The 15,193-nt window shown below is 45.5% G+C and overlaps 1 protein-coding gene across 1 annotated transcript; it reads right to left on the bottom strand.

The window, feature by feature from the left end:
• Positions 1 to 111: 111 nt before the first annotated feature.
• LOC100686787 lies at positions 112 to 902 on the bottom strand. The gene is given in 2 exon segments (XM_038546825.1): positions 112 to 430; positions 433 to 902. Coding segments are annotated over 2 exon segments (705 nt in total). The 5' UTR covers positions 821 to 902; the 3' UTR covers positions 112 to 113.
• Between the last annotated feature and the right edge of the window lie 14,291 nt (positions 903 to 15,193).

Genomic DNA, 15,193 nt, shown 5'->3' with positions numbered 1-15,193 from the left:
AGCAGTCATCTTCAAATTCACAGGTTCCAAGGAGAGAAGCAATGTATTTCTCAGAAGAATAGCACCTTCTATCTCAGACGAGTGCATAAACATTTTATTAGAGTCAGCACAGTTTAGGTTAAGTAGGCATATAATTCATCAAAATGTAAAACAGGTGACAGGAAAAAAAACGTATTGTAGAATAAGATATTCAAATGTAGTGGAAATGCTTGAGGCAGCTGATGGCCAAAATAGGTGAGCCAAAGAAGGTGGTCTGGGTTTGGAGTTAATTTTGCATCTAGTGGAATTCTCTTCGTGACTTTGATAACTGAGCGCTGGGGAGCAGGTCTTCCTCCCCAAGGCCAGTGATACTTAAGGTACCAGATGGTCTCATTTTTCAACTGTGGTCCAAAGAGAGGGTTGAGTTGGGCCAGAATTGCAACCAGCCAAAGAGATAGCAGCAAATGTAACAGGTTACCAGCGTGGTGATGATAACTCCCCAGTTGGGACCCTTAGGGATGAACCAGGGCACGCAGACACTGACGAAGCCCCAGAACATGCTCATCACAATGGGAGGCACTGCAAGGCTGTTGTATGCCACGGTTGCCACCAGAGGTACCAGGCCCTGCTCAACCACCTCACACTGGTCCCACCCGGAAGTGTCAACACCCGGCCATAGAGTTTCTTGCTCAAGAATTTCCAGCCTGTATTTTTCACAAACTTTCCTTAATAAAAGATGAAATGTTAAAAAAAAAAATGGTTTCCAGCCTAGCCTGCCCTTCCAAGTTTCAGACTTGTCAGCCCCCACAATCACATAAGCCAATTCCTTACAACAAATCATTTTCTTTTCTTTTTTAAGTGAATCTCCACACTCAACATGGGGCTCAAACTCATGACCCCAAGATCAAGAGTTGCATGCTCTTTTGAACGAGCCAGCCAATAAATCTTTTTTCTTTTTCTTTTTAAAGAATTTATTTATTTATTCATGAGAGATATGGAGAGACACAGGCAGAGACACAGGCAGAGGGAGAAGCAGGCTCCATGCAGGGAGCTTGGTCCCAGGACTCCAGGATCACGTCCTGAGCCGAAGGCAGACGCTCAACCACTGAGCCACTCAATGAATTTTTTAAAGCCATCCATTCATCCATTTATCCATCCATCCTATTGGTACTGTTTCTCTGGTAGAAACCTGATCGATATATCACGGAAGGGGCAGCACCCAATAAAGGCAGGGGTGAAGCATTTTGTATAAATGGTGGTGCCCATGTGTTATTGTCCTGACTGTGGGTTTCAGACAAAATGCCATGATGAGATCCCACACCTTCTTCACTGGTAGTGAGCATGACCGAAATAAGCCAGGGTGGAAGAAACAGTGGATGCTTCCAGGAAGAAGTCGGAGCTTATCAGTGACCATGTATATGCATACCCTCTGGGCATGTCCGAACATATCTGGTTGAGACTTGGAGGTGGCTGGAGGTCCTTCCTCATCAGCAGGTGTAAGAAGGAACCCAGATGATACAGTTAATCCCCATGTGACCCCATCTGCAGTTCCAGAATAATGTGGGGCAGAAAAACACAGGCCTTGAGTTCCAGCAGGAAACAGATGGCATACTCAAATTTATGATCATGAAAGGGAGGTTTGACAAACAGCCTATTCACTCAAGGGGAGCCATAGCATAAGGACACCACATGGGACAGTCCAGTACTCCTGGGGCTGGTAACAGCCCAACTGTCACTTCTCCTGGGCTGAAGGGACAAAAGGAGGGAAGGATTCCCAGAACTGGAAACAGAGTTGCATACAGAAGTTTGCCTCTGCCAGCACCTGTCAGTGGAGGGACAGCCAGAGCAAGGTGACCCCTTAGGAAGGAGCTGATCTTACTTATTTTCTTTCTCTGATGTCTTGCCTGGGCTCCTCTTGACCAGAAGCCAGGGACATGAGAGGCCCTTTAAGTGATCCATATAGGTTAGCCTCTAGCTAGAAAGGCAGATGAGAATGATGGAGAATCATCTGAAAGGGCAGAGAAATGCTGTCTGGCCTACACAGGTTACACTGGGATACTGAACTTAGGTAGAGCCTTCCTCTCTCTGGAAGACATTTTTTAGTGTTACACTCTTTTTTCTTTTCTTTTTTTTTTTTTTTTTAAGATTTAATTTATTTATTCACGAGAGACACAGAGACAGAGGCAGAGGGAAAAACACGCTCCCTGTGGGGAGCCCGATGAGGGAACAGATCCCAGGACCCCAGGATCACGCTCTGAGCCAAAGGCAGACCCTCAACCACTGAGCCACCCAGGCACCCTGTTACACTCTATTTATAGTTTCTCTTTGTTCTGGCAATTCTCAAGCAGGTGCATCAGTGTTCCCCTAGAGGGTAAGGGAAATGTGGGGGCTTTTCTTTGCTTGTCTCGATGACTTAGGGGCACAGTTGGCATTTTGGGAGCAGAGGCCAAGAATACTAAATGTTTTGCAAAACCAAGAAAGTGGGCAGCCCGGGTGGCTCAGCAGTTTAGCTCCACCTTCGGCCCAGGGTGTGATCCTGGAGACCCAGGATCCAATCCCATGTCGGGCTCCCTACATGGAGCCTGCTTCTCCCTCTGCCTGTGTCTCTGCCTCTCTCTCTCTCTCTGTGTGTCTCTCATGAATAAATAAATAAAATCTATTAAAAAAAACAAGGGGGATCCCTTGGTAGCTCAGCGGTTTGGTGCCTGCCTTTGGCCCAGGGCGTGGTCCTGGACTCCCAGGATCGAATGCCACATCAGGCTCCCTGCATGGAGCCTGCTTCTCCCTCTGCCTGTGTCTCTGCTTCTCTCTCTCTCTCTCTCTGTCTCACATGAATAAATAAATAAATCTTAAAAAAAAAAAAAAAGAACAAGAAAGAATGTGAAAGAATGAAGAACTCGAAAGCCCTAGAGGGCAGGATGGGCTTGCCCAGGTGAGGGGAGCAGAGAGGCTAGGGCTAGAAGCAGGGTATCTGGATATGCCTGAGGTAAAGAGTCTTGGGTTGCTTTTGGCTTTGGAGGCAGCTGGAAGGGGCAACAATTATCAGGAGATCAGGAGCTGGGACAGACGCACACTGAACTAGCAGAGAAAAGATCCATGGGTTCAAGAAGCAAGAAAGTATAGAATCAGGTCAACAGATACGTCAAGAACATTCGTAGGCCCATCGGCCCAAAAGGGAGAAAGGTGCCATAACTCTAAGGTCAAGTCCAGGATAAGGCTCAGACTCGAGGTTCATATGACAGCAGCATAGATAGACATTGTCATGGGCTGGAGGGGGACACCAGCACTTCACCTGCCCTGGACTTCCTGTGGGGTTGCCTCCCTCTAGTCCCATGAATTCAGGTGAAATGAACCGCAGCCACTGACTGCTGCAGAGCCCCAGGGGCCTCTGGAAACTGGGGCAGGGTGGAGTGAGCCAGTGGGGGCAGCAGGGGGTGCTGCTGGCCCTTCTAGAGGTGGGATGTCGGGGAACTAAAAGAAGATAGTTGGTTTTATATATATGAGTATAAGATGCCATGGGTTGTAAAGCACGTCCCGATTTCAGAGAGAACATGTGAAGAAAATGAGTATCTTAGACTCACTGAAATATAGTTCTTTTACTTAGTTCTCTCAGTAACGCCCCCAAAAATGTAGATGATATGATCTCTAGGTACCAATGGGAAAATTGACGCTCAGAGAGAGTAGATAACTTCCCAAATGTAAGTTTTGAATCCAACAGGAACTCATTTCTTCCAGAGCTTTCTCTGGAGCCAGAGATGCTCTGAAAGGTCCATTTAGTAGGGATTTGGGAACAGCAAGTGAATTGGAAGGGGGCTGGAAGCTAGCTTGTCTTGAAACCTATCTAGGAGAAGTCACAGGCTTACTGGGGGGCTGGGGGAGGACTCCTGGAGATTTCGGTGGGGATTCAGATCTCCCTAAGCCACTCCCTTGGTGCTGCCACTGCTCAGAGATGTGAATGGTGCTACCAAGGCTTGTCTTAACTGTCAGACACCACCAGTACTGGCTGGGGACTCCACCCTTGCCAGACCCTCTCAAGACACCGATACCACCCTGCAGATTGCCTCTCAGGTGACTCCAGTTTCTCTGACACCATTGTGTAGGTCAGGTTTCCTGGAACCAGGTCCCAGATACCTCAGGGCTGTCTCTAGAATGCTAAGGGTCTGTGGGGACTCCACATCGGCCACACAGCCCAGCCTGTGTCTACTCTCTGCTGGAGGCCCTCACATTCCCAGCAGGCCCCATTCTCCCTTGAGACCCTCTGTCTCCTCCAAAATCCAGTCTAAAGTGTCCAAGTAACAAAGCCAGGATCCTGAGCTCCGTCCCCAGATGCTCCATCAGCTCTTGCTCAGAAGAAAGATTATATATAGTTCCAGGCTCTTATTCTGACCTTGCATGTTATAGAGGCTTCTGCTTGGATATAGAGCATATATGAGAGAAAACAGTGGCCCAAGTGTGCCTCTCACCATGGATGCCTGTGCTTCTGAAAATGTGTGCTGGAGTATCTTCTTTATGTATAGTGAGTTGGCCCTGTGGTTTCTTCGTGGTTTTTTGTTTCCTTTTAAAGATTTTATTTATTTCTTCATGAGAGACACAGGCAGAGGGAGAAGCAGGCTCCATGCAGGGAGCCCGATGTGGGACTAGATCCCGGGACTCCAGGATCACGCCCTAGGCTGAAGGCGCCGCTAAACCTGAGCCACCCAGGGATCTCTCTTGGTTTTTGAAGCCAGTGTATGAAAGCAAATTTCGGGGCACTTGGGTGGCTCAGTTGGTTAAGTGTCTGCCTTTGGCTCAGGTCATGATCCCAGGGTCCTGGGATGGAGCCCCATGTAGGGCTCCCTGCTCAGGGGGAGTCTGCTTCTCCCTCGCCCTCTGTCTGCTGTTCCCCCTGCTTGTGCTCTCTCTCTGTCAAAGAAATACATAAAAATCTTTTTAAAAAATTACAATAATCCTGATTCCATTACACATTCTGTTTAAGAGGGCAGACTCATAACTGATTCATAAATATTATTCACATTTTCACATAACCTTCATGATTACCATTTTTTTTCATGATTATTACTTTTGAAATATAATACAGGGGCACCTGGGTGGTTCAGTGGTTGAGTGTCTCCCTTCAGCTCAGGTCATGCTCCTGGGGTCTTGGGATGGAGTCAGGCATAGGGCTCCCACAGGGAGCCTGCTTCTCCCTCTTCCCATGTCTCTGCCTCTCTCTGTCTCTCATGAATAAAAAAACAAAATCTAAATAATAATAATAAAATCAAGTACATTATATAAATTTTAAAATCTAATTTTGAAAAATATCCAATCTTAGCACGTAACAACCCATTACCTTTCTGATATATTTCTCTATGCACCTCTATACCAAATAGTAATCCTATATGCTGCGTCTCCTAATATTGTATCATAAGTGTTTCTCCACCTTGTTACCCAGTCCTCTTGCAAAATAGCCTCTGCTTATAGAAATTTCCAGCTTACTGGCATTTTCCAGCAGCTGACTTCCTAAGCATTGCTGGAAAGGCGCCAAAAAGAGTGTCTGAGTTGGGATTTGTTCTAAGTGGTTTCTTGTGTCAGGAACTGTCTGGCTCTGTGAGAGTCAGTCCTGTCCATGTGTGAGCAAGGGTTATCCTTCATGAGCCCCTTTCAGAAAGGGAAGGCAGGGATGAGGTCAGCATAGCTTTGCAGCTTCTCCCTCCACACCCCTGGCTCACTCTCTCTCTCTCTCCACCTCTGATGCCCATTTCCTCTGGTATTGGAGTCTGACAGTCCTGGGCTCAGCCACTCAGCGGGGTAACCACATCTCTGAACCTCTCTGTTTCCTCAGCTGTGGGATGCAGCACTGTCTCCACAGGGCTGCCGTCTATACCTGAGATGATGCATGTGAAGTGTGGAGCAGAATAGTCGCCATTATTTATGCTCAGTGATCATTCTGTGCCTGGGGTTTGATCTCCACCATTGAGTCCCTCTGTCTAAACCTGACCTGCAGACTCACAACCCTGGGAGCCAACCCTGAGTATGTTTGGCTCTCCTGAACCAGGTCCTCTGGGCCTGAGATTCTACAATCCTGTTCCCCACTCCTTCTACATCCTGACCTCTACAAGACTTGTGCCTTGTTTTGACTCCCTTATTAGAACGATCTTCCTCTTACTGACTAGTGGCAATGTCCCCAAGCTCCAAATTTTAAGAGTCCCATTACATCTATGCTACCCCCTTCTCCTCTTTGCTTTGGATCCCCTAAGATAAGCTCCCATCCCTACACCAAAGCACTGTGTCCAGTCAATGCTCCCTACTTAGAATCTTGCTCCTTCTGTACCTTGAGCACTTGTCAAGTAGCTGCATAGAGCAAAGTGTCTTTAACACTCATGCTTTGCTGTGTTAAGAAAGCAGTCTGAGGGCAGCCCTGGTGGCGCAGAGGTTTAGTGCCGCCTGCAGCCCAGGGCATGACCCTGGAGACCTTGGATCGAGTCCCGCGTCGGGCTCTCTGCATGGAGCCTGCTTCTCCCTCTGCCTGTGTCTCTGCCTCTCTCTCTCTCTGCATCTCTATGAATAAATAAAACCTTAAAAAAAAAAAAAAAGAAATCAGTCTGATTGAGGTGCCTGGGTGGCTCAGTCAATTAAGGGTTCGGGTCATGATCTCGAAGTCCTGGAATAGACTCCCATATAGACTCTCTGCTCAGAGGGGAGCCTGCTTCTACCCCTCCATCTGCCTGCAGCTCCACCCCCCCCCCCATCCTCTCTCTCTCTTTCGCTGGCTCTCAAATAAATAACAACTTATTTTTTTTAAAGATTTTATTTATTTATTCCTGAGAGATACACAGAGAGAGAGGCAGAGACACAGGCAGAAGGAGAAGCAAGCTCCATGCAGGGAGCCCGATGTGGGACTCGATCCCAGGACTCCAGGATCATGCCCTGGGCCAAAGGCAGGCACTCAATCATTGAGCCAAGCAGGCACCCCATAAATAACAACTTAAAAAAAAAGAAATCAATCTGTTTAAATGAGTTACTAAGATAAATCAGTAAAAACAAAACCTTGCATGTGTATGGCAGTTAACACTACATATAAGGCACCTGCTGGCAAGTTAATCACCTTTGATAATCACAACAGTACCATGAATGAAATAAGATGGTTTCACTTACTGTGAAGATGGAAGATTAAGGCACAGAGATGTGAATTGCCCAAGTTTGTCAAATTAGTGGTGGTGCTTAAATGAGTATCCTGTGTCTTTAAATCAGTCTTCTTTCCCCCATTCCACTCTACTTCCAGAAATGACAAAGAGCCCCTTGCCTCTCTCCCTGTGGTAATGCAGTTTAGAGGAAGACGTTTATTAATGAATCCAAGAGTCTGTCTTTTCTGGCTGGCCATGAGAAAAAAGAAAGAGCTTGAAACAAAGCAAGTTCTGTAATAATGGAAGACACATTCCTGTGGCTATGCTGAAGGCTACAGAAGCTAGCTGCCTCGACCATTTCAGTTTGAAAAGGAGGAGGAATGAGAGGCAGCGACTTTGAGGGCCACAGGGAAGGAGAACTTTTGGTACCAAAGGGTAGGAGCCCCTTGGTTTGCACTTTGGCATGCTTCAGGGAAATGGCAAGTGCTCAGAGGGGAAAGGCCTACTGGCGTCCCCAGGAGTCTAGATCTTTGGCTCGGGGTAGTCACCCCCACCATGGTGAGAATTCCTGGATTCCAGACATGGCACAGAAACAGAGACCTGCAAAACTTCAAGGACCTCGGGGGTCTGGTCAAAAACCATGGTGGACTGACCATTCACCATATCTTTCGTATCGTATTAAACCTAGTAGCAATGGAAGGTGAGGGAAGCCCAATCATGATTGAGATTCAATTTCCTATAAGTCTGTTGAAATAAAGGCTTGAAGTAGGATTTAAGTTGATTTGATTTAAAGAATACAATTAGGTTGGTTCTTGGACCCCCGAGGCTGTGGATGCAATAGCCACCATTCCTCATTCATTCATTCATTCATTAAGAATTTAGCTAGGGGCATCTGGGTGGCTCAGTCAGTTAAGCATCTGCCTTCAGCTCAGGTCATGATCCTGGGATCCTGGGATTGAGCTCTGCTTCAGACTCCATGCTCAGCAGGGAATCTGCTTCTCCCTCTCCCTCTGTGTGCTCATTCACTCTCTCTCTCTCTCAAGTAAATGGATAGATAAATCTTTAAAAAAAAAAAAAACAACGAAACAAAACAGAATTTAGCTAATATTTATTGAGCTCTTACTAGGTATTAGGCATTGTGTCAGGTACTAGAAATATCGTTCATACTGATATTATCCATACCCGATGAAGCAAATAAATGATGGCAAATAATTGGGGCACCTGACTGGCTCAGTTGGTAGAGCATGTGGCTCTTGATCCTGGAGTCATGAGTTCAAGCACCACGTTGGGTGTAGATTGTTTAAATAAATAAAAAATTTTTAATGGTAAATAGCAATACATAGCAAAAAAGGAATTGAAGAAGATGCTGAAGTGGTACAACATAAAGTAAGGAAAAGGCAAACCAGGGATCCCTGGGTGGCTCAGCAGTTTGGCGCCTGCCTTCAGCCCAGGGCGTGATCCTGGAGTCCCAGGATGGAGTTCCGCATCAGGCTCCCTACATGGAGCTTGCTTCTCCCTCTGCCTGTGTCTCTGCCTCTCTCTCTCTGTGTGTGGGTCTCTCATGAGTAAATAAATAAAATCTTAAAAAAAAAAAAAAGTGGTCAAGACAAACTTCTCAGTGAAGCTGAGGCCTGAGAAATAAGGAGCCAGTCAGTTCAGGCAGAGGGAATTGCTTTGTGCAAAGGCCCTGTGGTAGAAAAAAAGCTTGATATGTTCAAGGGGCTGAAAGACCTGTATGCTTGGAGCACTGGGGGATTGTGAGAGAAAGAAATGCCGGAAAGCTGGAAGTAGATTATTCTGTTTTGTAGGCCACCAATCCTATTCTTAATGCAGTCTGATTTGACATTTATTTATTTATTTATTTATTTATTTATTTATTTATTGACTCTACCTATTTATTTGAGAGAGAGACAGATAGACAGCAACAGAGAGCATAAGCAGGGAGGAGAGGGAGAAGCAGGCTCCCCGCTGATTGAGGAGCTCGATGTGGGGCATAATCCCAGGACCCTGGGATTATGACCTGAGCTAAAGCAGATGCCTAACTGACTGAGCCACCCAGGCACCCCATAATTTGATTTTTAAAAAGATGGTGGTAAATGCGTTGGTGGAAGGAAGTATGGCCCCAGAGAGGCAGGAAGGAGATTCTAGAGATTAGCTTACTCAACCACTTCTCCTTTGTCTTCCCTTGCTATTCAGACTGTAAAGCCAAACTTCACTTTCCCAGGCTCCTTTGCAGCTTGGTGTGGCCATGTCATGTGACACATGTTTGGGAAAGGTTTCCCTCCAGAATAAAGAACAAAGCTCAAGTGAGAAGGCTTGTATCCTAGACCTTCTCTTTTTTTCCTTTGGAGCACAGATGTGGCTCTGGGAGCTGACACACTGCAGACTATAAAACAGGAAGATAATCTTGGACTGTCTTTCTCCTTAGTTATTGTCACATTAGTAAAATATCCGTTCCTTATTTAATCTTCTGTAATAGAGTTTGTTTGTTTTTAAAGATTTTAAGTAATCTCTACACCCAACGTGGGGGTCAAACTCACAATCCTGAGATCAAGAATGGCATGCTCTATCGACTGAGCCTGCCAGGTGCCCCCATGTTAGGGTTCTTTGATACTTATAGGTGGTTCTGATAGAGATGTGTTTGCAGTTGTCCAGGAGAGAGGTCGTGGTGGCTTGGACTATGGTGCTGATGGATATGATAATATTGTGGAGGAGGGCCACCAGGCCTTGCTGGGGAACCAGACTTGGGGAACAAGGGAAGGGGTAAGTTGTTCTCCAAATATGAAGCTAGCAAGTGGCAGAGATGAAAGTCAAATCCAGCTCTCCCTTGTCTCTTTGTACATAAATCATTCGATAAATGTTTGCTGTTGACAGCGACCTCCCAGGGCTCCAAGTCTTTTCTTCAATGCCAAACTCGTGCCTATTGGGCTTCTTCTAACAGAGGGTTGCCTTTGGGTGCTGCCATGGGTTTAGGAAGCTGAACTGTCAATGTGGCCAGTCCTTCCACCAGTGTTGACTAAACACTGACTAACAATGTAGAGGCAGGGGAGCCTCAGCAAGCTGACTTGGGGAGGAAGTGTGATATTCCCAAGACTCTGATTTCTGTAGTCTCGCTCAGATGTCCCCTTCTCCATTCTAGAACCCAGAGTTTATTAAGCCCATGAGTCTACCTGGATGCTGGTTCTGATCTCTCAGCCAATCTTTGTGACGATGAGGTCTAAACTCTGTGGCTGAGTTGTCAGCAACATGAAGATTGCAGATTCAAGAGATTTTCTTCTAGTTCATAGAACAAGTGATTCACAATTGTACATACTAATGGGAAAATTGGATGATGGAAGAGGATTTTATTCTTCTTCAGTATATGGTTATATTGGTTTCCCGGGGTTGCCACATCAAAGAACTATGAACTGGCTGTTAAAACAACAGAAACTTATTATCTCACAATTCTAGGGGCCAGAAGTCTGAAATCAAGGTGTTGACAGGCCTCTCTGAATGCTCCAGAGGAGGATCCTTCCTTGCCTCTTCCAGCCCCCAGCAATCCTTGGCTTGTAGACTCATCACTCCATTTTTTTTTTTTCTTTTTCGTTTATCCTTTTTTTTTAAATTCCTTTTTAATTTTTTTCTTCTTTCTTTTTTTTGTTTCAAACCTTTGTGTTGAGGGCAGCCCAGGTGGTTCAGCGGTTTACCACCTCCTTCAGCCCAGGGTGTGATCCTGGAGTCCCAGGATTGAGTCCTGCGTCAGGCTCCCTGCATGGAGCCTGTTTCTCCCTCTGCCTGTGTCTGTGCCTCTCTCTCTCTCTCTGTGTCTCTCATGAATAAATAAATAACTAATCTTTAAAAACAAACAAACAAACAAACAAACAAAAAACAACCCTTTTGTCGAGGGCTGACATTCAATAAATTGCAGAGAAGGAGCTGCTAGACCCATCACTCCAAATCTGCCTCCATCTTCACTTGACTTCTCAGTGATTTCTGTACCTACATCTCTTCTTATAAGGACACCTGTGACTGGATTTAGGACCTACTCTAACCCAGAATGACCTCACCTGAACCTGATTACACTTGCCTTTATTCCAAATAAGATCACAATCACAGGTACTAGAGGCTAAGGCTTCAACAATCTTTTTTGGGGACACAATTCAATCCGAAACAATGTCACCATATCTAAATGATGGCAAGAAACTGACAAATTGTCCAGAGAACATTTTCTCAATTTCCTTTGCTTCCCACATGAATGGAATACTTTTCCTTGTTGGAAATTGCATTCCTTCCCTTCACTTTTTCCTTTTTTATAGAGAATAGTTGTTTATTTTTAAGAATTTATTTTTAAGTAATCTCTACATCCAACATGGGGCTTGACCTCACAACCCTGAGATCAAGAATCACATGCCTCACCAACTAAGCCAGCCATGGGCCCTGAAAATAGTTGTTTTCTTAATTACAATAGGAAACAGAGCATGGGATCCCTGGGTGGCACAGCGGTTTGGCGCCTTCCTTTGGCCCAGGGCGCGATCCTGGAGACCCGGGATCGAATCCCACATCGGGCTCCCAGTGCATGGAGCCTGCTTCTCCCTCTGCCTGTGTCTCTGCCTCTCTCTGTGACTATCATGAATAAATAAATAAAATCTAAAAAAAAAAAAATTACAATAGGAAACAACTGCCCACTGTATAACATTTGGAAAACAGAAAAGCACAAAGAAAATCACCATAATCCTACCTATCAAAGATAATTATTATTTAGAGTAATTTTCCATGCATATACAGTTTTTCTTTGTATAAACAGTATCACACTCCATAAACTGTTTGAAGCCTATTTATTTTTACTCAATATCACATGTATATTTTTCTATGCTAAGAAATGTTCTTATATGGGGGCGCTCAATGTCACCTTCCTGAGATCACAACCTGAGCTGAAACCAAGAGTGGATGCTTAACCGACTTCACCACCCAGGCATCTCATTATGTCTCATTTTAAGTTTTGGGTTTTTTTTTAAAGATTTTATTTATTTATTTATTCATGAGAAACAGAGAGACAGAGAGGTAGAGACACAGGCAGAGGGAGAAGCAGGCTCCATGCAGAGAGCCTGACGCCCGACTCGGTCCTGGGACTCCAGGACTACGTCCTGGGCTAAAGGCAGGCACCAAACCACTGAGCCACCAAGGGATCCCTCATTTTTTTTTTTTTTTGTGAGGGATCCCTCATTTTAAGGTTTCTGATGCATATTGATAAACTGTCCTCCAGAAAGACTATACAACAACAGCATATGAAAATGCCAACACCTGGGATGCCTGGGTGGCTCAGTTAGTTGAGCATCTGCCTTTGGCTCAGGTTGTGATCCTGGGGTCCCGAGATCGAGTCCCACATCAGGCTCCCTGCATGGAGCCTGCTTCTCCCTCTGCCTGTGTCTCTGCCTCTCTCTCTCTGTGACTCTCCTGAGTAAATAAATAAAATCTTAAAAACAAAACAAAACAAAGGGCAGCCCCAGTGGCACAGCGGTTTAGTGCCGCCTGTAGCCTAGGGCATGATCCTGGAGACCCTGGATCGAATCCCACGTCGGGCTCTCTGCGTGGTGCCTGCTTCTCCCTCTGCCTGTGTCTCTGCCTCTCTCTCTCTCTGTGTGTCTCTATGAATAAATAAATAAGTAAATAAATAAATCTTTAAAAAAAAAGAAAGAAAATGTCAACAACAGAGAAAGGGCTGAGTTGGCATGAGGTAGGGTGACAAAGAACAAAACAAAACAAAATGCTAACAGTAAATCACATAGGCCTCCCTGAAGAAATCTGTCCATTTTATTCTGGTAGTATTGTTAAAAATGCACTTTTTTTTTTTTTTAAATAAGTAAACTCCATACCCAATGTGGAGCTTGAATTCATGACCCGGAGATTGAGAATCTCATACTCTACGGACTCAGTTAGCTAGGCACCCCTAAAAATGCAGATTCCGAGCTTGTTGGTCAGGAGTGAGGACAGCAACTCTCCATTTGCAACCTGCAAGGGTGCTGCCACCACTGATCTGCTGACCCTGCTTTAGACAATAAAGCTTTAGAGGACTTCCAAGTCAAACAAGCCAATAAATCATGAAAAGCATTATCTTAATATCAGGAGGTCCTAATCACCAAACACTTTAATGATTACTCCATCTGAACAGAAGACAGTAATAAGTTGCCAGGTGGAATGGTTGCTAGGTGTAGATGGTAAAAAAAATCCTGGATCCTAGTCCTTTAATATTTTTTATTTATTTTTATTTATTTATTTTTTTAAATATTTTTATTTATTTATTCATAGAGATGCAGAGAGAGAGGCAGAGACACAGGCAGAGGGAGAAGCAGGCTCCATGCCGGGAGCCTGACGTGGGACTTGTTCCAGGGTCTCCAGGATCATGCCCTGAGGGGCTGCAGGTGGCGCTAAACTGCTGCGCCACTGGGGCTGCCCTGTTTTTGTTTTTATTTTTATTTTTTAAAATTTTATTTATTCACTCATGACAGACAGACAGAGAGAGAGAGAGAGAGGCAGAGACACAGGCAGAGGGAGAAGCAGGCTCCATGCAAGGAGCCTGACATGGGACTCAATCCGGGGTCTCCAAGACCACACCCCAGGCTGAACGTAGTGCTAAACTGCTGGGCCACTGGGGCTGCCCCTTTATTATTTTTTAAATAAAGCACAGAGCCTATCATGGGGGTCAATCCCATGATTCATGAGATCATGACCTGAGCAGAAACAGAGTCAAACATTTAACCAAATGAGCCACCCAGGTGGCCCCATTAGTTATTTTTATTTTTTAAAAAGATTGTATTTATTTATTCATGAGAGACACACAGAGAGAGAGAGGCAGAGACACAGGCAGAGGGAGAAGCAGGCTCAAGGCAGGGAGCCCTACGTGGGACTCAATCTGGTACCCAGGGGATCACTCCCGGAGTTAAAGGCAGACGTTCAACTGCTTAACCATCCCCCTATTAGTCCTTTAGAGGCACCTCACCTTCCAAGGTTCCTTCTTTCTTGAATCTGACTCCATCTTGGTCCTGACTTCTTTAATTTTTTTAAAAGAATTTATTTATTAATGAGAGATAGAGAGAGAGGCAGAGACAATGGCAGAGAGAGAAGCAGGCTCCATACAGGGAGCCTGACATGGGACTTGATCCCAGGTCTCCAGGCTCACGCCCTGGGCCAAAGGCAGGCGCCAAACCGCTGAGCCACCCAGGCGTCCCATTGGTCCTGACTTCTACATCTAGGCCGATTCCCTGGTTTTCAACCACAGTTCCATGAACACAAAATTGTGTCTTCTTTAAAGAGCTACAGTGGTCTTGACCTCATTCTTGTCCAGTCCTTGGCCTCGCTCCTTCACAGAGTGTCCTCTGAGCATCTGCCTGGACCTGCCTTAATTCCTTACCTATGTCAGTAATACCTGTAGGTCCTCTCTTCTGGCCCAAACTCCAGCTTCTCCTAGCTCAGTGAGAGTGAGAAGGAAAACCTGTTGGCAATGAGAAGGAAGTAGGTTTCTAAGAGGAAAGTAACTCCAGCAAAAATAATCATTCCTTTCAGAGATTCTTTATCACGAGTTCTATGATTCCTTCTAGTCTAGGGGTCTAGAGGGTGAAGGCCCACTGGGGGCGTTCTCTATGAAAAACACTTTAGGACTATTTGTTCCTTAGTCCCACCAGCAGCTCACTAAGGTTGTCTGTGCGACTAGGAAAGAAAACCCATGTGGAGTATCTCTGGGAGCTCCAGGACCAGCTGGGGGTACCTAGGGAGCAGAATTTAGAGGGCCGTGTGATGAAGGTGGGCTCCCCAACACATATGACACCTTTGTAACATACTTTCTTTTTTAAGATTTTTATTTATTTATTCATGAGAGACACACACAGAGAGAGAGAGAGAGGGGCAGAGACACAGAGGCAGAGGGAGAAGCAGGCTCCATGCAGGGAGCCTGATGTGGGACTTGATCCCGGATCCTGGGATCACATCCTTAGCTGAAGGCAGATGCTCAACCGCTGAGCCACCCAGGTGTCCCATGTGACAGACTTGATATTCATTGATGACATTGCCAATCACCCTCAGGGTCTCCCCAATGACAGGAATGATACACAGAATAATTCCAAGGACATTCCAAGGAC

This window comes from Canis lupus, chromosome 9 (assembly GCF_011100685.1).
Source record: "Canis lupus familiaris isolate Mischka breed German Shepherd chromosome 9, alternate assembly UU_Cfam_GSD_1.0, whole genome shotgun sequence".
In the NCBI taxonomy this organism is placed as follows: domain Eukaryota; kingdom Metazoa; phylum Chordata; class Mammalia; order Carnivora; family Canidae; genus Canis; species Canis lupus.
The sequence above is the reverse complement of the archived record's forward strand: the minus strand, read 5'-3'. Positions and strand labels throughout refer to the sequence as shown.